At 45.2% G+C, this 23,846-nt stretch overlaps 2 protein-coding genes, 1 long non-coding RNA gene and 1 pseudogene across 11 annotated transcripts in view; 2 read left to right on the forward strand and 2 right to left on the reverse strand.

Annotated features, from left to right (window-relative positions):
- ROCK2 (Rho associated coiled-coil containing protein kinase 2) overlaps positions 1–10,507 on the forward strand; it is a 136,831-nt gene extending 126,324 nt beyond the window's left edge. Inside the window, exons 33-34 of one of the 4 annotated variants that reach the window (XR_004625087.1) lie at positions 293–468; positions 7,046–10,507. Coding sequence is in view for 3 of the 4 variants with exons in the window: in XM_019802053.2 (XP_019657612.2) it covers positions 5,713–5,800 (88 nt within the window). In the remaining variant the exon portion in view is untranslated. The other 3 variants (XM_034659905.1, XM_019802053.2, XM_034659906.1) reach the window with 3 other exon arrangements.
- Positions 2,572–2,725, reverse strand: LOC117802154 (annotated as a pseudogene).
- A 1,206-nt stretch (positions 10,508–11,713) lies between the features above and the next one.
- SLC66A3 (solute carrier family 66 member 3) lies at positions 11,714–23,794 on the reverse strand. Of its 4 annotated transcripts, XM_002921520.4 has the most exons (7): positions 23,452–23,774; positions 17,954–18,036; positions 17,792–17,861; positions 15,934–15,991; positions 15,356–15,476; positions 13,633–13,674; positions 11,714–12,727 (listed from the first exon to the last, which is right to left on the reverse strand). In XM_002921520.4, exons 1-7 carry the CDS (start codon positions 23,592–23,594, stop codon positions 12,636–12,638), a joined length of 609 nt encoding a protein of 202 aa, XP_002921566.1. In that variant the 5' UTR covers positions 23,595–23,774; the 3' UTR covers positions 11,714–12,635. The 4 variants fall into 4 exon arrangements, with proteins under 4 accessions (XP_002921566.1, XP_019657605.1, XP_019657606.1 ...); XM_019802046.2 differs by lacking the exons at positions 11,714–12,727; positions 13,633–13,674; positions 15,934–15,991 and adding exons at positions 16,197–16,368; positions 17,657–17,701 and having other exon boundaries at positions 23,452–23,794; XM_019802047.2 differs by lacking the exons at positions 11,714–12,727; positions 13,633–13,674; positions 15,934–15,991 and adding an exon at positions 17,657–17,701 and having other exon boundaries at positions 23,452–23,787.
- Positions 20,037–23,846, forward strand: part of LOC105238608 — a 42,002-nt gene continuing 38,192 nt past the window's right edge. For all 3 annotated transcript variants that reach the window (XR_002143172.2, XR_004625088.1, XR_004625089.1), the window contains exons 1-2: positions 20,037–20,265; positions 21,873–21,955. This is a non-coding gene — a long non-coding RNA (uncharacterized LOC105238608). The remainder of the gene's footprint in view (positions 20,266–21,872; positions 21,956–23,846) is intronic.

Consider the following 23,846-nt stretch of genomic DNA (forward strand, 5'->3'; position numbering starts at 1 on the left):
TGGGTAAAGTGGGCATTCTTTGTATTTGAGGCAGAGTTGGGATGGGACTAAGGAGTAAATTCCGAGACGACGAATGCACAAAACGTTTTGATGGAACTGTTTTCATATGGCTACATTATAGTCATTTCATTCTTGATTCAGAATAACCATTTCTTGGCTTACTAGCTACTACAGCATTTGTAAATATTGCCATTCGTTGAAATGACCACGAAGATTCGGTTAGTTAGCGAAAGGATAAAGTATATAAGATCAGTTATCTAATTTCAGGTATCCTTTTTGTTCCCTAACACAGGACCTTCAGTATGTGAATAATGATGTGCATTGGCTGTATTATCAGAAATCTTTTCATTCTAACCACAAACATCTTATATGAAACTTTTCTTGAAACTGTTATCTCAAGGAAATAATTTAGAATGACAAAGGTAGAATTGGTGTTTCAGCAGTGAAAATGTTGAATTTTTCTGTGAGGTATGAGAAAACTAAATACTATAAAATTAGTGATTATATGATAGTAATTAAGCTGAAGAAACTCAAAGAATTCAAAGATACTGAAGGTCATTCCATGTGCCATGCACAAAACATCTAAAAATTAAATTTCTGTTATTACTGTTGTAGAACTATTAATGCATGGATGCTATCCCGTTGTAATAGCTTACACTATCTAGTGCTTCACAGCTTCCAGAGTGCTTCCATAATCTGTTCTCTCATTCAACTTTCTGTCTATTCTGTCATTTGATCTTTAAAATAGTCCTGTGGAGTAGAATAGATAGGTATTATTATCTTTCTTTTTGATTGAGACTGTAGAGGGGCAAATAATTTCAGATTCAGGACTGTAAGAACTCCACTCCTTTAATGGATTTTACTCTTTGGTACTATTTGATAAATTAATGATTTCACTACTTGTGATAACACATAGAATTCGTTTATGAAGCAGATTTCAGACTAAGTGAGGCATGTTTTCAATTACCTAACAATTTTCATGTTCACTGACTCATAAATACTTTGTCATCCCTTCTTCCCCACTTTAGCATTTTGATCTATTGGAGGCACATTTACTTTTTATTTTTGTTGCTTTTTGTTTTGTTTTAGTTCTGGCCCTGCCCTTCGAATCATTCTTCATTGATTTTTTAATACATTTTGCATAGCAACAGTAAGTAATAGGGATTTTTTTTTCCTCTCACAACTATGCATGTAGATAAAACTAATATCAAAACTGACTATAAAATGTCTAGGGTATTTTTGTGAACATTTTTTGTCTAATATACTCTGAAATTTTAAGCATAAAGATGGGCACATTTAAGATACAATTTTATATTATGTGTCTACAGCGTTATTTCCATTGTCTTTAACATCTGTGACTCCACTGCTTCATTAACTCATAAAATGTATCTGTTTCTGTCTTACATGAATCACCCTAAAGTTTGCATTTTATTTTGGCTGTCACATTTTAAGAGTAGTATACACAAATTGGAGGGTATACATAGAAGAGAATAACAGAGGGAGTAACGGATCATTTGAAAGTGTTACATGTGTAGCAAGTGAAGGAACTAAGGCTATTTAGCCATCTGAAGAAATTACTTGAAAGGATGGGAGATGGTAAACAGCAGTAAAGATTTAGAGGACTTTTCTGTAGATGGTGTATTAGGACAAGAACCAAGCAGAGGGACACATTTGTAACTCAGCAAGGGAAGAGTATCAGGCAGTCAGAGATTTCCAAAATTGGAAGACTTGGCTTGATTTAGAATAGGGCATTCACTATTGAATCACCAGCAGTGTTAGTACCCGATTCAGGTGACTGCTTGGTGACACTGGGAAAGAGCACCCTCCTCAATTTGTCATGTGTAGGTAGTCTGACAGCGAACAACATGGCTCTGGAGGGGAGTCAAGTCTTGGACTTGATGGCCTTTAACGTTCCAGTAATTTATAACATTATAATAGACAAGTGGGTAGAGCTGTGAAAGGATCATCCAGGAACACGTAGGAACAGCATTTCTGGTTGATAACCAGCAGTAATTTAACATCTAGCTTTTTGTATAATCTAGCTTTAATTGCATGGTGTCTTTCTTAAGACAAATGTTTGGCTTTGTTAGATATTATCAGAATCATCAAATGTATTTATATATGCACTAAAACATAATACCTATAAGTAATCATCTGATTTTTTTTTTAACTTTTCCTCAGTGTTTGTCTTTGTTAACGACCACACCATTACATTGCTTTTCCTTTGGCTTTTGTGACATTCCTGGTTCTGATTCTCCTTTTTAACTCTTTGCAGCACTTCCCTTTTTCTGTAGGGAAGTGAAAGTTAAACAAGTGTTAGCTACTTTTGTAGAAGACATTTTTGAGGGCATATTATATGCCAGGCACTCTTCTGTGAGCTTTAAGTGTACTTTTACCCTCATAGCCACCCTGTGATTTAGCTCTTAATGTCTCCATTTGACAGACCTGGAGACTAAGGCACAGAAGCACTGTGTATCTGAGGTCACACACCAAATAACAACAAAGTCCTGAGTTCAGATCCAGATAGTCTAGTTCCAGATCCTGCATCCTCAGCTGTAATACTGCACCACCTCACAGTGATACGAGCAGAAATGAATTAATTGACAGCCTATAAAACATGTGTAGAAATGCTATTCCAGAGGTATGTGTTCTTGGTAATTTCAATTAGCAATAATCGCGCCTCGGATAAACCTCATTGGCTACGATATTGCCACTGCACAAAGCTGTTCTTGGTAATTTCGAATTAAAAAAATAAGCTGGAAAAGTAGAAAATTTGTGAATATAATGTTGATTTGTGATAAAGATAGTTTGGAGAGATCCTTAGTTTGTTCCAAAGTAGGACTCAGAATGCTGGTCTTTGCTGAGGGCATTTCTCTTTAATTATTTTTCTTTTAAAGGTCTTCTTTAAACTGTAATGTTTAAGCCACACAGAAAAGTATAAAGCAAAAATGCAACAAATGCTCATTTACCCAATTTTAAGACATAAAGCATTGCCACCACAGTTAAAACTTAAGGGTGAGGGGAGCTCCTGTGTTATCATTATTTTATTTATTTATTGAGGGGAGGGGGTAGAGGGAGAGAGAATCTTAAGCAGGCCTCATGCCCCAGTGCAGAGCCCGACACAGGGCTTGATCTCATGACCCTGAGATCATGACCTGAGCTGATATCAAGAGTCAGATGCTCAACCAACTGAGCCACCCTGCTGCCCCATGTTATCATTTCAGTTTTGTTCTTTTCCTTTTATTAAATACTAGAAAGTTAACAGACTAATTATTTGGATAAAAAAGAAAAAGCTGTATACAACCTGAAGTGTCAAAAACAAATCCACTAACTGATGTAGAAGAAACAGGTGACTATGTATCTGATCTTGGATTGGAGAGCTTCCTGAGAGTAAAAGGGAAGAAAGAAAGTCAGTGACTGAGTAACCAAAAATTAAAGCCTTGTAAGTTTTAAAAACAATATATATATATTTGCAATGTGTTTGAGAAAGATGGGTTATGTCTGTGTATATAGAGTTCTTATATCATTAAGAAAAAGAAGATTGCCTCTTCCCAATATAAAAATCAGTGAGGAAATGCAGCCCTAACTATAAATATGAAAAAGTGATCAACTTGCTTATTAAGCAAAGAAGTTAAAATGAAGTTAAAAGTAAAACGTAAAACCTGCCAAACTGGTAAGGATTAAGAAACGTGGTATTGGCAGCATGTAAAGAAAGAGGCAGTGTTGCAGATTTCTAGCTGAACTCAAAGTACTAATGCTCCTTTCCAAAGCAGTCTTTGGTAGTAAGTTTCACCGGCCTGCAGTGTGTTGTACCCACTGATCAATTAAATGGAGGAGATAGAAAATCAAACAGTTACAGTACTTTCAAAATGTTATTTATAATAGAGGCATGAGTGAGTATAACAGGGGAATAAGGAAAGCATGGAGAATTCTGCCTGAGGGCATCAAGAAAGATCTCCAAAAGGGACGTTCAGTAATTTTCCAGGCAACGAAATAAGGGAAAAGACAATAGTAGGCAAAATGTTATGTGCACAGGTACCGAGTTGTCAGAATTACTTCCGTGTTATGTGTTTGTAACATTGTCTTGGGTTAGAGTGGGGAGAGGGTGACGCAGGGGTGTGGTGGCAGAAGCTATCACTGGAGAGAAAGTGTGGAACCAGACTGAAAAGGACCGAGTGCACTGTGCTGTAGGAGTTTTTACTTTATTCTTCAGGTAGAAGTCTTTCAGCAAGAGATTGGTGTGTGTTGACTTAATGAGCTCCTTCACTAAGGTACTGGCAGTGAAAATGGAGGGAAGAAACTAAGAGAAAGCTTTCTCATGTTGAAATGACAAGAATTAGATGGCTGACTGGCCGGGGCTGAGGGGGCTTTAAGGGAAGTCTCAGCAGGTATTGTGCTGACAGCCTAGTGACCAAACTTAAAATTTGAAGACTGTGACACAGGTGTGCACTTCACACACACTTCAAAGGTTTTGAGAGCCTGTGAAATGCAGACTTTTCAGAATTGGGGCTTGAATACCCAGGATGGCCCACTGATCTCAATCTCCCAAGCAGTCCCTTAGCTACAAGTTACATAGAAAAATGTGATCTGTGTTTAAGTGAATAATTATATCTGTTTTTGTGCATTTTCTCAAATATTCTACATTTAGCACATTTTGAAATAGAGTAATTTGAGTTGGTTTATTTTCTTTCAGTTAGGGTAACCGTCTATCAGCATACTCTGCCAGTGATTACCAAAGTCAACCAGATGCATTAGAATTCACTTCAGATTTTTTATTTAAAAATGCAGATACTCTGGGTACCTGGGTGGCTCAGTCAGTTAAGCATCTGCCTTTGGCTCAGGTCATGATCCCAGGGTTCTGGGATCGAGCCCCACATCGGGCTCCCTTCTCAGCGGGGAGTCTGCTTCTCCCTCTTCCTCTCCCGCTGCTTGTGCTCTCCCTGTCTCTCTCTCTCTCTCTCAAATAAATAAAAATGTTTTTTAAAAAAATGCAGATACTTGCGCCCTGCTCCCCCCTTCAGTCCAGTTATTGGGATAACGCCTGCGAATATGCATATAAATGGCATTGAGTAAACCATGTAAATTCAAGTTTAAGAAGCAACTTTATTTTTTTTTTAAAGATTTTGTTTATTTACGAGAGAGAGAGAAGGAGCAAGGGGAGGGGCAGAGGGAGAGGGAGAAGCAGGATCCCTGCTGACCAGGGAGCCCGATGTAGGGCTTGATCCCAAAACTGGGATCATGACCTTAGCCAAAGGCAGACGCTTAACTGACTGAGCCACCAGGCACCCCAAGAACCAACTTTAAAGTTGAGGTCACAAATGAGATTTTGGGGACCAAATGAGTTCCTTGGCATAAGTTGATTCATGAACCTCATAGTTAAAGCAATGAAAAAGTTACGCCTATTTTTAAAAATAAAGATGATAGCAGTTTATCTTCATCTGGGCCCAGTGGGGAGAAGCTCATATCTTATCCCCTAATATTACCCGCCTTCAGGTCTCTGATATTCTAGAAATCAGACCTGGCTAATGTTATATGCACTTACATATAAAGAGAAAGAAGATCCCCCTGTGTGCTCCCATCTTAATTTTGACTGTGTTGTTAGGAGAGTTAAAATCTTCACAGCACAAAGTTTGATTTCTAGATAATTATCATTTATTAAGCTGCCATTTCTAAAGAGTGCTAGAATGTGAATTTGCAAACCTCCTGTTGCAGATTGCTTGATTTGGCATTTAAAGACTGGGATTGGTCATTTGATGATGTTGATGGTGGTGATGATGATGACGATGTTTTTGATTTCTGAAGAAATAAATGGGGTAAATCAAAAAATGAAAAATGAGTTATTTTAGTATTTCCAAGTAGTGCATGTGATTTGCACTTGGGTTTTCATTGTTTTTGACTAGTTTTGAAATTTTTTTAAGTTGTCTTTAGTAGTATGTATTGGAAAAGTAGTTTTCAGAAAAGTTTCTAACTGAAATTTCCATGTTAAGTTATAAAAGTGAAATGCTATGTTCAGAATCTTTACTGGCTATATATTTTCAATACAGTTGGAATTACAATTTTTTATCTTAGGAATGAAACATGTACAAATAACAAAGGAGCTAATTCTGGTACTTTTTTGTTCATCCCAAAGAAACCATATTCAGAGAAGTAAAATTTAAAATGTTTTCAAGTTCCTACAACTGTATTAGTTTGTGAACATAGCATGGGATTCCTTCCTCCCTCCATCCCCCTCTCCTTCCTTCTCTAACGTGCAAGAATTGAAACCATAAACACTTTCTAAGTCTAATAAGTGCTGTAAAATACTTTTCTGATTTGGCTTTTCTCTGTGATGCTGTGAGATGTTTGCTTTCTGAAAAGTTGATGTTACTCTTGCTGAAGAATGCTACTGATGTGCTCTGAAAGTTCTCGTGCTTGTAGAACACATAGATAGTGTGGCTAACCCTGGCTAAAGGAGACTTCAGTGAAAGTTGAGTCTCATGGTCAAACCTTTTACACAGAAGGGATTTAAAAGAAGTGATGTCTGTCTTAACCTAAGTGAGCATATTGCAAAAATAGACTTAAATCATGTATTATTGGGAGGTATTTATAACCAAGATTTACAGAGTATTTTTACATGTATTTACTACAACAATGTGTTTGTTCCCATTTTATAGATTTAAAAAATGTGGCTAAGAATCAAACAGTCAAGTAGAACCTGGTCCATAAGCTCACTGTTCTTTCAGCCACATGAGGCAGCGAGCGGCTCATCTCCAAGGCAGACTTACAGTCACTTGAGTTACTCAGTGACATATTATCTAACCCTAATAGCCGGTTAACCGTATTAAAACTTGTGTGTCGTGTTTGTAGAAAATATAAGAATATAATTGCATGTACCTAAAAATACGAAAAGTAATATAGTAAATATGTTTTATGCATGATTTAGGTATTAAAAGTATAGGAGTTGGAAGACTACATAGTTTAATTATATAAGTGAATGCTCTTTCAAAGAATTTAACAATCTCTTGTTTTACTGCATCAACTAACTTTGTTTTTCCTTTTTTTCCAGCTAGCTGCCTTCTGTGAATGCAGTCATTATTCAAGGTGATCATATTCTTCCAGTTAAAACAAGACTGAAATATGATGGCCCAAAATTTCTTAAAAAGCTATATTTTCCTGAGAGACTGATACACACACGCGCACACACACACACACACACACATACCTGTATACATACATACATACATACATATATATATATATATATATAAATATATTTCCCTTTATTCCTGCAATATAAATTATAAATCTTGGAGATTTTCTGGGCTCCTTTGGAGCAGCAAGTTGAACCAACAATGATTGGTTAATAGAGTAAGAATATCATATGTAACTCTTCCAAACTTGTTCCATAAAGCTCTCTTGTCAGTCACTCACACTACATTGCACAAAAGGATTGAGAAGAGTTAAAGTTTAAAGAAATCATCTTTTCAGCATCAACAGAGAGATTTCACCAGCACATTTACCAGAAGAGTCTGGGAATGGATTCCACTACAGTGATAGAGACTGCATCTTTAAGAAGTGACCATTAGACTGTGTGTGTGCATATATGTGTGTGTGTCTCTCTGTACACACACATGCGCACGCACGCACACACCTATATATAGTACTGTAATACTGCAAGAGGGTTCTTCAGATGTCCCATTTTATTTTTTATACACATTAATCAGATCTCATAACTTACTGCAGTTGCAACTATGCACTTGTATAAAGCCATAATGTTGGAGTTGATATCACTCATTTGTGTATACCCCATGGAAGCTGCATGTTCATGTTCAAGTAGTTACTGTAACAGGAGGTTTGACGTTGATTATATCAATTTCCTAATGCTTCATGATAGGCAACTTTTCCCATTTTGAATGCCTTAATTTAATTTTTTTTTAAAGTCTCACCCTTTTCTGTATTTTGAAAAAAAGTGTTTACCAGCTCTTAGGATGCAAATTCGCTTTGCAAAAGAAAAATAGTGCACTATTTTTACATGTAATAGTTATCAATGTCAGCCTATTTTGATCGTATAACAGAATTTTTTTTTAAGTATTGGTGTTAGAAACAATAATGGATACTATTGGAACTAATATATCTTTTATGCATATCTATTATTCATCCCACTCTTCTTACAGACCTCAGTATTAGTGTGTGAGTACGAAATGTTTTCTTTGCTTTGAATTTGCTGGCTACCCTAGATGTGTTTTTATTTCTGGTAGAGACATTTGTGACTGTTTTTACATTTTCACACTCAAGATTCTATGATTATCTCAAATATAAAGAAAGACATACTGTAGATATATTTTAACTATTTAAATGTGATCCCTCAAACACATAACTGTGTATGGCAATATTTCAGGATTGGGCTAAGAAAACTGGTGACTGGGAAGAAGTAGCCTCAGAGGCTCTTGATTTTTATTTTTTAAATGATGTTAAAGTTACAGGTTATGCAGGACCATTTCTGCTAGATTTCTCATTATCCCAGAAAAATGTGTTTTATACTGCTACAGTATGCATTAATGATAAGCATCAAGTTTAAAAAAATTATATAGTCTTTTATCAGTCTCTTTATATACATACACAGGGTTTGGTGTGATATTGAAATACATCATCTAATATTTCAATGAAGGAAGTCGACATTTTTCATTGATTCCCTCTGGAGTCAGCGTAGAAATGTTTAAAGAGTTAGACCCCCAAAATATAGATACTGTTGTGGAAACTGAAGAGTGGCCTTTGGCCTACGGATGTACTAAAACTCAATCTTGTTATTCTCTCATTATCCCGCCTGCACTCTTCCACACTGTCTGTGCTGAGACCAGAGAGGCATGCCATTTCCCTCACAGGGGTGCTCTGCAGTTCTGGTTTGGGGGCACAGCTTTTTTTTTTTTTTTTAAGTAAGATTTTAAAATGAAAAATATATAAAATTTATATAGAATAAATATTTCCATTCATTAGACTTGTTAAAAGGAGACTGAATTAATATTTTATATAAAGATTTTGTTACACTATGGGAGGTTCTATCATATTATTCTGAATTGGAGAGTATATATATATATATATATATTTTTAATAAACTTTATTAAGGTGAAATAATTTGAAGTTTACACATGAATAATTGAAATATTTGAGTAAAAATGGCAAAAGTTAAATTTTGAATGCTGTATATATTAGAGAATACAGAGAATCATGGTGTGATGCAACTCTACAAGGAAACTTAATGTGAAGTTTTTTGGGGGAAAGTATTCTAGGGGGTGAAAAAAATCTCTCCCATGGAGATTCTTCTTCACATTATATGGTTTAACGTAAGGGTTTATAAGGTTGTTTCTCCAGCTAATGGAAATGCGCTTAATAAAAATTCTGACCTTGGGTAAGAATCTGCTTTTTACCCTGTTGCTGGTTTCATGTACATACATGAATACATACACCCATCCAAATGTTCTCTTCCCAACACTCATTAAATGTAATATTGACTTGGTTTAACAACCTGATTTTGTGCCAGCTTCTCTTTTTCTTACGGCTCCAAAGGTTCCCAGATAAATAAAAGACCAAAAGTCGCTTATTTCTTCACACCTGATTTCTCCTAGAGCCATAAATACCTCCTATTGAGAACTAAGAAGTAGTGAATACTGGGATTTTCTTAGTTGGATTTTTTACTTTTGTTTAGTGGGGATAGCGGGACAGAAGTAGAAGGAAAACTGGTGCCGGTATTACTGTTAAAAATTAATGTATAGTGAATTTTTGAAAAGTATTAAAGAAAATATGCTATATCTAGAAGCAAGATTAAAAAAAAAATCTATCTGAAATTTTTAAATTCCTTTAGTTAACTAAAGGATACCAGGAAATCTAAAATACAGTTAGTGTTTTTAAAACTAATCTAGGCTAGAGTCACAGATCTGGCTATGAAGGATGTCTTTTGTATCAGTTTATCTGTAGATCCTCAAAAAGAAATACTCTAGGTTGCCAAACCACGATTTAAGAAGTTTTGCTGCTGTTGTTAATCTATTCTTACAGGATTCTCATAAAACAGAGAAACTTAGACACTATATTACCTTATTGAAACATGCTTTAAATAACATGTTTAATAGTCTATGAGAGCAAGTCACTTCTGAGTTTCTCAGTCTGTGTCGACACTGCTACTGACTCACGTCTCCTCCCCTGGAAGAAGGCTGCAGTTTCCCTCTGGCATGAAGATAACCATAGTTGATTCATAAAGCACTTTGAAAAGAGGCACTGTATGACAGTGCTGATAGAATGCTTGGGGGCTGTCCTCATTCCCTTCCCCATAATAATGAGTTTTGTTTGGAATTGTAATAAGTTATGAACTGCATGGTTTAGATAATCATAAATATTTGATCAGCTGTCCCCTTTAAACAAAAATCATACCCCTTGATTTTTTAAAAATTTTGTTGCATCTTTGTAGTAATGTAATTGTATTTTATGCCTGCTTTTTATATTAAAAAATTAAATAAAAGAAATTAAGACATAAGCATTTTCATACTCTTCCTGTGAATAGTCCTGGAATGCTGCAACCTCCTAAAATTTATCCCCCCAGATTTTGCCTTCCTTCTCTGATGGGTATAGCAAAACAAATCACAACCAAGGTTACAGACCTGCGAATGCTCCACCGTCATTTAGTCCGGGGAGAAATACAAAATAGAATTTCAACAAGGAGTCTGTTTCTGATTTGATTTAGGTATTTTAAGGGACATGCAAATCTTACAATCTCATTTGAGTGTCCAGGATAAGGAAAAGACACGGGATGCCCGTTTTGTCAAGAGCCACTGCTGAGAGGTGGTTTTTGAGAAGTACATTTCTTTGGTAATCAGTGGGTTCTTACTTAGGATACTTATTGGCTATCACATCTGGGACAGGTCAGTCCCTCTGAGCTTCAGTGTTTTCATCTTTTGTAAAATTGAGACGGTTTTGTTACTGGATTGTTGTAGGCTTAAATATGATAATGTGTGTAGGATATCTGGAACAGTTCAAATATTTGTGTCCTTTTCTCCTGAAAAGGAAAAATGGGGAACTTTTCACCTAAGCCAGTATGTTCTTAAGGGAGAAGCTTTAAGCAATGATGAAGTTCTAATTAAAAAGTATATTTAAATTAAATATTTGTGGGACTCAAAAATCACACAATTTGTATTTATACTAAATGGTTAATTATAATTGCATATGAAAAAAGATTCACTTGGATTTTTTTTTTTTTAAATGACAACTATGAGGGCGCCAGGCTGGCTTATTAGTTAGTAGAGCGTGTGACTCGACCTCGGGATCATGGGTTTGAGCCCCATGTTGGGCATACAGCTTACTTTAAAACAGGGGTGCCTGGGTGGCTCAGTGGGTTGAGCCTCTGACTATTTTGGCTCAGGTCATGATCTCAGGGTCGTGAGGTGAAGCCTGAGTCCGGCTTTGTGCTCAGTAGGGAATCTTCTGGAGAGCTCTCTCCCTCTCCCTCTACCCCTCCACCTGCTTGTGTGCTCTCTCTCTCAAATAAATCTTAAAAAAAAAAAATGACTATGATTGTAAAAGCCACAGAATGAATGATTTATTACTTATCTTTATATACCACGTTTCTCTTCCTGCTGGATCCAAGCAATAGTTCTAAAACATTAACCATAGTTTATATTTTTAAAACAGCATTTTACATAACTTAAAACTAATCACATTAAAACAACTGACAGTTTTAAGACTCAGCAGAGGTCAGAATATGAAAGTTTATTTTACATAGGAAACTACAACATTTTCTAATAAACACCATTTACTTATTACATGTAACAGAATAATGCCATTCAAATATAAAGGGAAAGAGTTTTAAAATTTTAAGTTTTATAAACTTTTATAGTAAAACGCAGTGTCCAGTAATCTTAACATCATGTTTGGAATATGATATAATGAGAATGAAATCCGTAAGAACTTGGCAGAACCCAGCCATACCCTTTACGTGTTAATGTACAAGATGTGTTTTTGTTTTTTAAAGGGCAGCATTATGCTAGAATCAGAAAGTTCACTGGGACTGCCTCATCCTAAGTAGAGATTGCAGCTAATAGTACCTTTCCTTAGGAATTACTGAAAGGCACTATATGAAGTTAAAGGACTAACTTTGGTATATGAACTCAAGCCAGTTTTTGCTTGCTCGATATCCTTACTATAGCCCAAGGAGGTACTATATTGTATTACGATACAGTAAGGCCAGCCCGTTAAATCTACATTACAACTAAACGGTCCCAGAAAGTGAACCCTAGTAATTTACCACAATTCCACTTCTGACTTCGAGAAAAATCCCACTCCATTCATAATCATTTGTGCCATGGAGAGGATTGATTTCTTACAAGACACAAAGCTGAACACCCGACGTAGTTAGCTCTCTGGAGAGAACTTGACCGTGACGCTCAACCTGCGGGTGTCAGCCCTGCCTCCACCTCCTGATGCCCAGGAGAGGGAGGGAATCAGCACGTCTAAACAAGTGTCTAAGTGGCTCATGTCGGAAGTACCTCTGGCTTCAGTGTTTCCGAAACAATGGACTAAACTGCTAGAAGACCCTGATGCAGCAGAGAGCTTATTCTCCCCTTTGGTTCAGTGACTCGGAATCCACTTTGTGTGGAGGAGTCGCGCGTGCATCATTCAGCCTTTACGACCGTCTTCCTGTAGCGCAGGACTGTGGCCGTCACCCACAGGTTCAAAGCAAGCATGAGCACAAATCGCACAAGAACTGAAATTAGAAAGGAAAAGTACGTATGAACAAGGACTGTTTTCAGTCCTAAAACAAAATCACTTCCCGTAGGCCTTTCCCCACCTGACCCAAGTTTCTGCTTTGACCAGAATACTTTTACTGCTTCTCTCAGAGCTGGCGGAAGGTGTCTGAGCCAAAGATACAGCCTCTGCAAAGGGACAATCATATGCACCCACTGCTCTGCAGCAGTATTTTCTCAAACAGCAATTAGCGTATTTAAAGGGTCTATGTGCCAGGGACATATTTCTAGGTTTCATAGAATAGGTGACACCATTTGTTTTGATCATTTTCCAAAAAAAAATATATGCTCAACTTGGGAGTGGATGTCAATCCAAGTATTTTTCTCCCTTTAAAAAAACAAGGATGTGGGGGTCAAATGATTGTCAGCTCAGGAGACCCCGTCCTCTCACTCAGCTCCCATTCACACTCTGTGGCTAAGCCATGTGTCCCCTGCTCACGACCTTCACACGGGCTGCTGCCTGTCACCATCTCTTCCTCTTCTCCCGATCTCACTCTTCGAATTTGCCACTCTGGGCCCCTCCAACCACGTCAGATTGCCCCTTCAGGTGCTCCTCCTGTCCTCTTCCAAAACACATTTCCCAGCATTCTTCACTAGTTAGTGGTGGGGTGACATCACCGTCCGTCTCCACCCACTGCCGGAGCGGAGACCCCACGAAGATAGGAGTCCACTACCTTGTGCTGCACGTACTATCCCAGGCACTACAAGACGCAGACACTTCGTCCCGAGAGTGGGGGGCTGGCGCCCGGGAATAAACTTGCTGGCCTCTCACCGTGCAGTGGAGCAAGCTGACCCGTGAAGCCGAAGACAACTGACAAATGAAGGAGGCACAACGGACACACAATTCAAAAAAGTAGGTACTTACTTGTAAGGTCACTGGTGGTCATTAAAGTGGTTATTATTCTTGCTGTAAAAGAAAACATTCAGCAGTATCAACTTGCTTCTCAAGGCATTTTGGTATTTCGCTCACGTCTTTCCATTTTTAAATCCAGGACTATATGCTAACTGATCTTGGTTAAAGAAGACTTTGGTAGTGCAGAATACTAAATCAGTACTATATTTCAGAAAACCGCTCAAATCCAGCCATGTCCTAGCCCTGTGGTTTTGAAGCTGCTCCTAAGAGCAGAAGCAGCATCTAGAAGGTAATTCAGTGCTGCCCAGGGAAGCCAGGCAGATGCCATCGTGTGTGCCAACCCACAGCTCCCCCCTCCCCCAAAAAGCAAGTTTTGAAAATCTCATTTACACGGGGCTTCTGGTAAGATTTCATTTAAAGAAAGGCTCCCACTAGCGAAAGACAATGTTTTTAAAGGACTGAACTCTACCCCTTTCTTTTCTAGATATTTTCCTAGGTAAAGGAAACTGAGGCCCAGCAAAGGGCATGATTTTCCTCAGGGTCTAACTAGAACTGTTCAGTTGAAATCATGTTTCCGATACAGCACTTGACTTCGTGAACACAGGAAACTGGGGTATGGGTGTAAGTGGACATACCTGGGAGACACGAGCTGGGAGTCGGAGAACGCAACCTGCAACCCAAGGCCTGCCTTTCCTAACCCGAACCAACCCACACAAAGCTCCCCTCTGCCTCACACGTTGAGACTTTAGGAAATTAGGTTTAAAACCAGTTCATTTCTTCCCATAAAGTTATAACCCCCAGGTTACGTGTCATCTATTCAATGTGTATTTAAGTACTTGTTAAGCACAGACTGCCATGCAAAACAGATGGAAACGCGCTACATGGTCTCTGACGATTTCCTACAAGAAAATTGAATAAGCAGCATTTCAAGATAATTCCCGAAGGTAAAATTAGGGAGCTAATAAGTAACATACCTAATTAGCAATTCCAGAAACCATAGATATACTTCAACATTTCATAACACTTCAACATTTTAAAGCTAAAAATAAAACCCAAGAAGCCTTAATTTTAAATAACTCGGGACACAAAGACCCCTTCCATCAACCCTTAATGGAGAAATCAGTCCTTTAGGACACAGAAGAAATATGAAGTAGAATTCAAATATCTAAAAGTAGTAAACCTAATTAATGTGAGAGCTCTGAATTTAAAAAATTTTCCACCTAAAATAGCGTATATGTATTTTAGGGAGTTCCTGCAAGAATCTACATGAACAGTGGAAATTCTGAACTTAAGACCAACCAATATGGCTCCAGAAAAACTCCACTGTGGCAAATCCTATTCATTCTCACAAGACAGTGTATGACCTTCATCTCTGTAATCTGTTACATCATAAAGATTGATACTTTTAAAACAAGTTAGTGGATTCAACATAATCAACCTCCTGATGCTTTTCAGAGACTAAGAGAGGACTGCTGATACCAGGCCAGACCTTTGAAGAAAGGCTGCTTTTAAGTTTTTCTTTAGCAACCGGAATACGGATCTTGCAGAGAATGGAAAGTAGTCTGCGTGACATCAGGGTCGTAACTACGGATCCGCATGGAGGGTCTACGTGAATAGCTACGTGCAAAGGACTAAAGCTCGTGGCACTATGACAGTGGACAGCAAGGTGATAAACCCTTGCGGGCAGCCGCCCGACGCCCGCGAATCCGCCCCTGCACTGGCGTCTTGCTCTTACTTGCACAGGTGTAGGAAGCGAGGCTCCAGGTCAGGGCGCTCACGGCTCCCGAGTCCCTGGTCTTCCACAGGTACTGGAGCTGGGCAAACTTGCTGGCCGTGCTGATGAAAGTGCTTAGATTCTGTTTGCAGGTAAAACATGAGAAAGTCAGGAGTCCCTCGGTTAAAAAAGCAAGAGCACCAGATACTGAAAGTGTGTTTGAAGCCACATCGTCTGGGCAAGTGATAACCAACTTGTACAAGGACAAAACCCGGGTTAAGCGAAAAAGAAGGCACGCGAGACACTTGTTTCAAACGTGCCCAGTTCCACCGCTCGGGGGGCAACAGATGGGCTGCGGCCAGCGTGGAAGTGTGGGGAAGGATCACTGTGTGGCCACAGTGGCTTCTCTAACCACCTGTCAATGAAATTAGATAGATGACAGACAGACAAGACAGACAGATAATGGTGTTTTAGAGCCTGGGGGAAACCACACTGCTCAGAACTGACTCATAAAACAGCAGGCCGAGGCACATCAGCTCTGAGTCTCTGGCTATTCCAACACCCTCCACGGCGAACGGGGCCCAACCCTTACCACTTACCATGGCCAGATCTATGATCCACTTCTGCAGGGGAAGGACGAACCACGAGGCCACAAATCTACCCAGCGCTAAGGAAGACAGCAGTGGCTCGGCCGGTGGCCCCGCTGCCCCCCACCCCTCACCTGTGCCTTCACGCCAAGACCACGGAGGGTCTGCACATAAGCCGACCTGGGACTGGCAGAACCAGATTATGGAAGAGAACTGCCAAGAGCCCCCTGCATTTGTGGACTGTTGCTAGGGGTCCAAAGATGCTACCTGCCCACCTAATCCTGGAACATGCGGACATCTCCAGTGCAACGTCAAAAGTTAAGCATTTGAAGAAGCAGCTTGACATCACAGGGCAGCCGTGTGCTGCAGGTGTCCCGTGAAACTCTCTTCACTGACTTCCCCCCTTCCCGGCTAGCTCCAGTGTCAAACCAGTTGGCATCAGCAACGCTGCGAGACAGGAGAAATGACAGCGGATTTCGGATTTTGGTCAGGCTCGGTGAGGCTGCAGGCACAAGCTAGACAGGCTGAAGCAAACACAAGAGATAGGCCGGGATCCTCAGCTGTGACCTTGGGCAAGTCACATGCCTTCTTTTGACCTCAGTTTGCTTATCTGCAAAATGGACTTAACACTCCTTGTCCTATCTACCTCCTCAAATGCCTGGTGGCACACCATAGGGACCCAACCAGGTTGCTATGATTACAATTAACAACATTATTTAAATGAAGGGGTCGACAGTGCCCTGGGTGAAAAGTCAGAACTAATTCCTGGCAACCTGGTCAACACCAGAAGGGCCGCTGGAATCGAGGCAGATGAAATCTTGTTTTTAAAACACTCCCTAATTCAATTTCTTACACGAATTTTGCCCAGCTTTATCCTATTCATTCCAAATATCCACCTTACATAACATTTTACAAAACCTGACCAGCAGCGGCAGGAGGAGCAAACCCTGAGTTCCTCAACGTGACTTTTTGGTCGGGTTGCCTGATTTCGCAAATAAACATACAGGGCACCCAGTTAAATTTGAATTTCAGATCAACAAAAATAGTCTGAGTACAAGTATGTCCCATGCAATATTTGGGACGCACTTTTGTTAAGAAAAAGCTCACTGTTAACATGGCAACCCTCACTACTGTTCATCAGGACCGGCACGAGGAGGTTATAAACAGGAGCTTGTCCTATGCTCTCGGCACCGTGAGTCTTGCGACAAAAGGGAGGCACGACTCCTCCCACAGACGGGACACACCACAGCTTAGTTATTCTCAACAAGGGAATAACTGGATTTTTACAGAGAGTTGAAATGAAGGCCAGGCCCTGGTTCACAGAACATGCTACGTGAGCGAGCACACGTCTGCGTCATGACCGGATCCCCACCGAGACCCTTCTCACGTCTTGGGCCTCATTTCCACTTGGAACGAGCCTTCGAGAACCCCGCTCGCATGCTGACCAGGTGCAATAGCTGCCTCGTGTGAATGACAGACATTCCCCGTTATCAGGGCTTCAAAGACTCTGGGGCCGTTTTCAGGGAAGAAGGAACGTCTCCCTGCCCCTAAAGAATCAATGTGGACGAGGTGGCTCTGAGCAGGGCGCTTCGATCCCGCAGCTCGCCGGCAGGGAGGTCCTGAGTCCGCAAGGCGCTGGGCTCGGGGCGCTGTGGGCATCCTGGTCTCAGAAAGGAGGTCACGGGGCAGGGAACACTCTGGAATAGCTCTGGGTTGGGGAGGTATATTCACTCACGTGGAGTCTTGCATTTGGGATCGTTTCAGTTCAACCACAGAGCATCTATCTGGTCAAGGACTCTGCTTAGAAACACACACTGAGAGCAGGTAACACCCCTGCCCATCTGATTCCCGGATGCAGAAGGAAGGATACGCTGCGAGGTAGGGCGCTGCCCCTTTCACGTTCCCATTGAAATGGAAGACACACAGCAGGAGGAGGACATCTGAAAGGCAAAGACCGGAAGGACAGAGTGAGGCAGGAGGGGTGAGGGGTCGAGGGGACAGAGGGGATGGAGGGGTCCCAGGGGTCCCTTACCTTGTGCGATGAGAATGGGGTACTCCAGGTAGGTGAGCAGCGGGTACTCATAGTAACACTGGTACCGGAGAAACACCAGGAAACTGGGGAGAGAGAGGGCACGGCTGAGCTTGGACGGACCCAGCGCCCGGCAGGGAGGCCCGGCCACCCCCCCCTCCCCCCAGGAGCCCAGGTTCACTCGCAAGACCCTGGAACTGGAGGCTGGAGCCTGTGAATGTCAAGGGGGGAGACTGGGAACACAAAGGACGGAATGGTGACGTAATAATGGCCACGGCTCTGCTCAGGGCATAATGCGCACGGTCTCTGTCAAGTCCCTTTCACAGAGGGCAAGCTGTGCACCAGGATTAGCAGAGATGGGGGTCCTGGCCCCCAGGCTGGCCCGGCAGCTGCCTGGCACTAGGCAGCCCCCTCGAAAGGCCTCACGTAAGAAGCCACACAGGCCAAGACAGATATCCCAGGCGGTGGGAGGCAGAGCTCGTGAGGGGCTGGGCAGGTTTGGGCACAGCCCTGAGTGGAGAAAGGAGTTTTGAAGAGGACCAACCACCTGGACGATCCCTGTGGCCTTCCAGAGTGCTGCCCAGTCAAGGAGGAGCAGTGGGGGAAAGGCATGAAGAAGAGCCATCGAACCGTTTCTTAAGAAAACTCTAGCTCTGAGAGCCTGGGAATTGGGGGACGGTAGGTAAAGACCCCAGGACCTGACCCTTCTCAGGAGAAAGCTTCCCATCCTCCCAGCACACACCCCAGCCCGTCGGTTCCCCAAGAACCTAAATCCCCCCGCTGTCCCCTCAGACTCTCCTGCCCCATCACCCAGGCTGTCTCCCCAGGTGAACCAGAGGCTCCCTCCCTCATCCAGACATAACCCCTCTCGTTTCCTCAGCTGGGAGCCTGTGCCCCCCATCCTGTTTCTGACCTAGCGAACTGTTCTTGGCTGAGCTGAGGGTGAGGGGAAAGGGTCACAGGATGGGAGGTGGGCAGCCAGCGCCACCCTGAGCACGTGGGTCTCCCCAGGCCTGGGCCTCCCTAGCCGTCCCCATCCCGGCCAGCAGCCCTTCCCAGGGATCCCACAGCCCGGCTGCCCGCAGGCTCTCTGGCTTGGCAGTTGGTCATGTCTGGGCTTCAGGGGAAAAGCAGGTGCTGCTCTTCTTGGCCCTGCCGTGTCTGACCCTGGGATGTCAGAGCTGAGATCACTGTCTGGGGTCATCCACACTGCCCTCCACATTTTACAGACCACCTGGGGAAACGGAGGCCCAAGAAGCCAAGGTCCTATGGTAACTCAGGGAAAAGACAAAGACCAGAGCCTGAATTTCCCGACACGGATGGGGGTCTTCCCACCACCCCCACCCAGGCTGTGGCATTCCCAGGGAGGCCCGGCTGCCAGGCTGCAATCCTCTCTCTCTCTGTGGGACCCAAATGTTCAAGGTCAACCCCCTGTCACTCCTGTGGCCTGGGGGCAGTAAGTGTCCTTTTTTTATTCTTAATACTTCTTTTAATTAAGAAGTAATACATTAGCATGATCACGACAATAAAATCAAGTCGAATGGTGTCTGCCCCTGGCTCCACAAATCTTGAAATTCCTGGTCTGCTCCATGGAGTGACCTGAGTTTCCTTCCTCAACACAGGAGCTAGAGGTTTGAACAAGAACTACACATGGACCCACAGGGGCGGTAACTCTCTGGTCAGGAGTGGAACCAGGATTTGGACTGAAGACTTTTCCAAAGGAATCTTACCCAGAGGCCAGTGCATCCAGTAGCCTAGTAGTCACCTTGCTGGGCCTGGGGAGGGGAAGCAGGGTCACCCACCCCGGCTGCCCTGTCTGCAAGCCCAGCCGTGGAAGGTTCCAGAGCAAGTGCAGAGAGCAGAGCTGAGGCTGGAGGGCACAACGGGGCCCAGCAGCAGGGATGCCTGCAAGGCCTGGAAGGAGAGAGGTGGCGGAGGAGCCGGGCACGAGCGCCCCCAGCAGGTGAAGAACGCCCGGGCGGAAGTGGAGGCGAACCCCTGGCGCCGCAGCCTCGGCTGGGAGGTGCCCGTAGCCCACTTCCGCCAGCCCACAGCCCACTTCCTCCCTACCCGGGAACCCGACGGGGACACCTGTTCCAGTAACAGTGACAACAAGCGGCGTCTGGGCACGGAGCGCTTCTCATGATCGGCCTGGGGCCCCATCTGTGCTGCCTGCTGCACCAGACGCCCAGTGACCCCAACCAGGGCTCCCCCCGCCCCCCACCTGCTGAGCCTCTGCCCCGCAGTCGGACCACTTGCGAAAGGCGGAGCCCTCCGTGCACCGAGGCTGCTGGGCTCACAGCCGCCACCATCAGGTACCTAACCTCTCCCGCCCCGGCTTCGGCACCCGTGACACACGGGTAACAGCAGTCCGGGCTCGCGAACCGTACTGCACACGTGCGTGCTCTAAACGGGTCACCTAGTCCAGCCCACAGGCTTCTCCCGAAGCCCCCTGCCCGGAGAGCCCTTTTCCTCCTGTGGCCACCTCTTCTCCCTGAAGACGGCGGGTGACTCCCTGCCCCTCCATCCCCCCTCCCAGTGGAGACAGGCCTCCCCGTCGCCTGAATTAGGAAACTCCGCTCCTAACAGGCAATTAGCCTCCTCAGAGAACTGGGAGGCTCTGAGGGCGGTGTGCTTGCCCCAGGACCTGGCTTGGTGCCCCTGCCCCCCAGGGGTGCATGAAAGAAAGAAGGAATTGGGATGGGCATTTTTTTTTAATTGTAAAAAACTATGAGATTTTTTAAATTTGTTTTTGGTTTTGTTGTGTTTTGTTTTAGAGAGGGAGAGAGTGAGAGCTGGGGCAGAGGGAGAGAGAATCTTAAGCAGGTTCCATGCCCAGTATGGAGCTCTACCTGGGGCTCGATCCCATGACCCTGAGATCATGACCTGAGCCAAAAATCAAGAGTTGAATGCTTAACTGACTGTGCTACCCGGGCACCCCTAAATTGTAAGAACTTGGAAACACAGACACAAACTGGAGAAAACATAATAAAGCCACGCACCCAGCACCAGCTTCAACAAATAATACTTTGTTACGTTCACCTATATCCCCCCCTTCCTTTTCTTGGCTGAAGTGTGCGTCTGGTTTCCACCCTGCAGGCTTCAGGAGGCATTTCTAAAACACAGGCCTTTTCTTGCCACTTCACACCAACCCACATTACAAGTCATTTTCTGGTATCATTAAGATATGGTTTATGTCCCCGTTGGTCCAGTTCTTTCAAAAATGGGTTTTTAGGGGCGCCTGGGTGGCACAGCGGTTAAGCGTCTGCCTTAGGCGCAGGGCGTGATCCCGGCGTTATGGGATCGAGCCCCACGTCAGGCTCCTCCGCTATGAGCCTGCTTCTTCCTCTCCCACTCCCCCTGCTTGTGTTCCCTTTCTCGCTGGCTCTCTATCTCTGTCAAATAAATAAATAAAATCTTTTTAAAAAATGGGTTTTTAGAGTTAATTTGCTCAGCTCAGGATCCAAGGAGGGTGGGTACATGTCCTCCAAGAGGCTGTTATGGCTTCTCCTTCCCAGGAGATAAAAGGGGCCTTCTGATGGCGATGCCTACTGGGTTCTTTCTGCGGGAATTCTGGCGGATGCGCCTCGCAGGCGGGCAGGCAGGCACTGCCCCCGGCGCCAGGACCCTCTCTCCACAGCACCCAGTCCTAGCTGGCCCCCGCCAGCGAAGGCTGCGGAAGGAAAGGGGGAAGAGGGCAGGCTGCTGCCAGCACTTTCCCCCACTCACAATGTGGCGGAGGAGCCTAGAAAGCAGCAAAACCCAGTAAGTGTGGAGAGCAGGGGAGGACAGGCTTCAGAGAGGACAGAGCCAGGACCGGGTGAACCCCACGGGGTTGCTGCCCGTGAACTTGGGCATGGTGCTTCACGTTCTCGGCACAGGTTCCTACTGTCTAGAGATGAAAACAATGCTTGCTCCCCAGGGCGTCCTGAAGATTGAATACGGTAATGCCTTTAAAGCACAGTGTCCGCACACAAACCCGGCTCGGGAAATGGTACTACCGAGGTAAGTGTGGCCCGAGGTGGAGATAAAACCCAGGAATCCAGCGGAGGGGGCCCCAGATCCCTTCCAGCCGGGCTTGGAGGAGAGGGGGGCAGCAGGCGGGGCCTGGACACAGCCACGCCCACTACAGCCGTCCGGGAGCCGGGCCCCGCCCTCCACGAAGCGCACCCCCAGCGCCTCCACATGCGCCGCGATCCCCGCAGGCCCCGCACACCCCCCGCCTCCCACGCCGCCTTCAGCTCTCCCGCCCACGTGAGCCGCACCGCACCGCCGGGGGTCGGTTTTGCAGACGTGCGCGGTTAGGCAAACCGATGGCCCACCGCTGCGGGCAGCGCCCGCCGAGTTGCAGGGTGTGGGCAGACTCCCGACCCCACTCGAGAGGCATCAGGCCGTCTTCGGCTCACCCCGCACCGGGCCAGCCTCCCCTTCCCCGGCTCAGAGACCTATGAGAAACCGCCGCCCTCTCCCGGGCCGTCCACACCCTCCCGAACGGACGCTGCGCTGCAGGACTCTCCACTTCCCGCTATCCAGCCCGGGGGCCCCAGTGTTGTGCGGTCGTTCACACACCCGCCAGTGGCTGATTCTTTCTGGACGAAGCCGCTCCCCCGATGGACGCGCCCGGGGCGGGACCCCCATCTCTCCCACCCCCCGCCCTCGAGGTCTCTTTCTCCCTCCCTTGCCTCTGGCTCCTTTCCGGCACCGGACCCCCGGGGTCAACCAGCCGACCACCCGTCCGGGCCGTGCTTCCGCGAAACTGGCCCGCACTGTCGCGGGGTAATAACGGGGGGGCCCGGGCCTGCAAGGTGCGAGGTGGTTAGGGCCTGGCCTTGCCAGGGGCGCGCGGCTAGACTGCCGGGTTTCATGTGCCTGCATTCCCACCACTTCGAGTCTTCCCAACCGAGTTTTACAACTCTGTTTTTCGCGTTTACATCTTTAAATATGGAGTCAGGGCATCCACTCCGGATTTCTGACGGATGAGCGCTCACGGAGCGGCCCTGGCTCCTCTCTGGCTGGCTGTGGCCGGATTCAAGTCCTTCTCTCCCTCCAAAGAGCTCCCCCAGTCTCTGAATCCTCCTCCCCCCACGTGTAACTTTTAAAAGCCAGAGGATCGTTAGAATTTACAGTTCTACCCCTCATTTTACATGCGAGGAAACCGAGACCCGAGAAAAGGGGTGATGGCGCGGGTGGGGGATGTGTATGACAGAGCCTCCAGGTGCAAATGGCTTGCTCAAAGCCGCTCGGTTGGTCTGTGGCTGCCGGGCGGGGTGACGGTTTCGCTGGGTGTCGGTTTCCGCATCTGTAAAATGGGCGTGCGCGGTCCGCGCGGTGAGCCGCAACTAATCAGGGATGGTGAGGGCCCCGGGAAAAGTGCCTCCCCAGCGGCCAGGCGCTTTCGGCTCCGCTCCCCGGTACTACTCAGTTAGACCCGTGGCGCTCCGGGGCTCCCGACCCCTCCAGGCCGCAGAGACGAGGGGGGAGGGCAGCCGCCCCGGCCTTACCCCGCCAGCTCCAGAAGTAAACTCGGGAGGCTGATGCCCCGCGCGTTGCGCGCCGCCAGCACCGCGGAGATCTGCGGCAGCTTGAGCGCGGCGCACACGCCCAGCGTGCTCCAGTTGCAGAACAACAGCAGTTGCTCCCGCATGGCGCCCGCGGGGCTGGGGGCTCCGGCTCGGGACTTGGGGGCTCGGCGGGGGCGCCGCTGCGCTAGGGAAAGAAACCGCTCTGCGCTGGGCCGCGGGGCGCGTCAAGTCCTTCCGCCTTCCTGGGTGCCCCCGCCCACGCCCGGGGCCGCCCTGCCGCCGTCCGCCCTGTTGGGGACTAAGCCTCCGCCCAGAGCTCCGCGCCCCGCCCCTCCCGGGTCCGGTCCTTACCCCTTTCCCCCCACCCCCCGCCC

The sequence above is a fragment of the Ailuropoda melanoleuca genome, chromosome 4 (genome assembly GCF_002007445.2).
Source record: "Ailuropoda melanoleuca isolate Jingjing chromosome 4, ASM200744v2, whole genome shotgun sequence".
In the NCBI taxonomy this organism is placed as follows: Eukaryota; Metazoa; Chordata; class Mammalia; order Carnivora; family Ursidae; genus Ailuropoda; species Ailuropoda melanoleuca.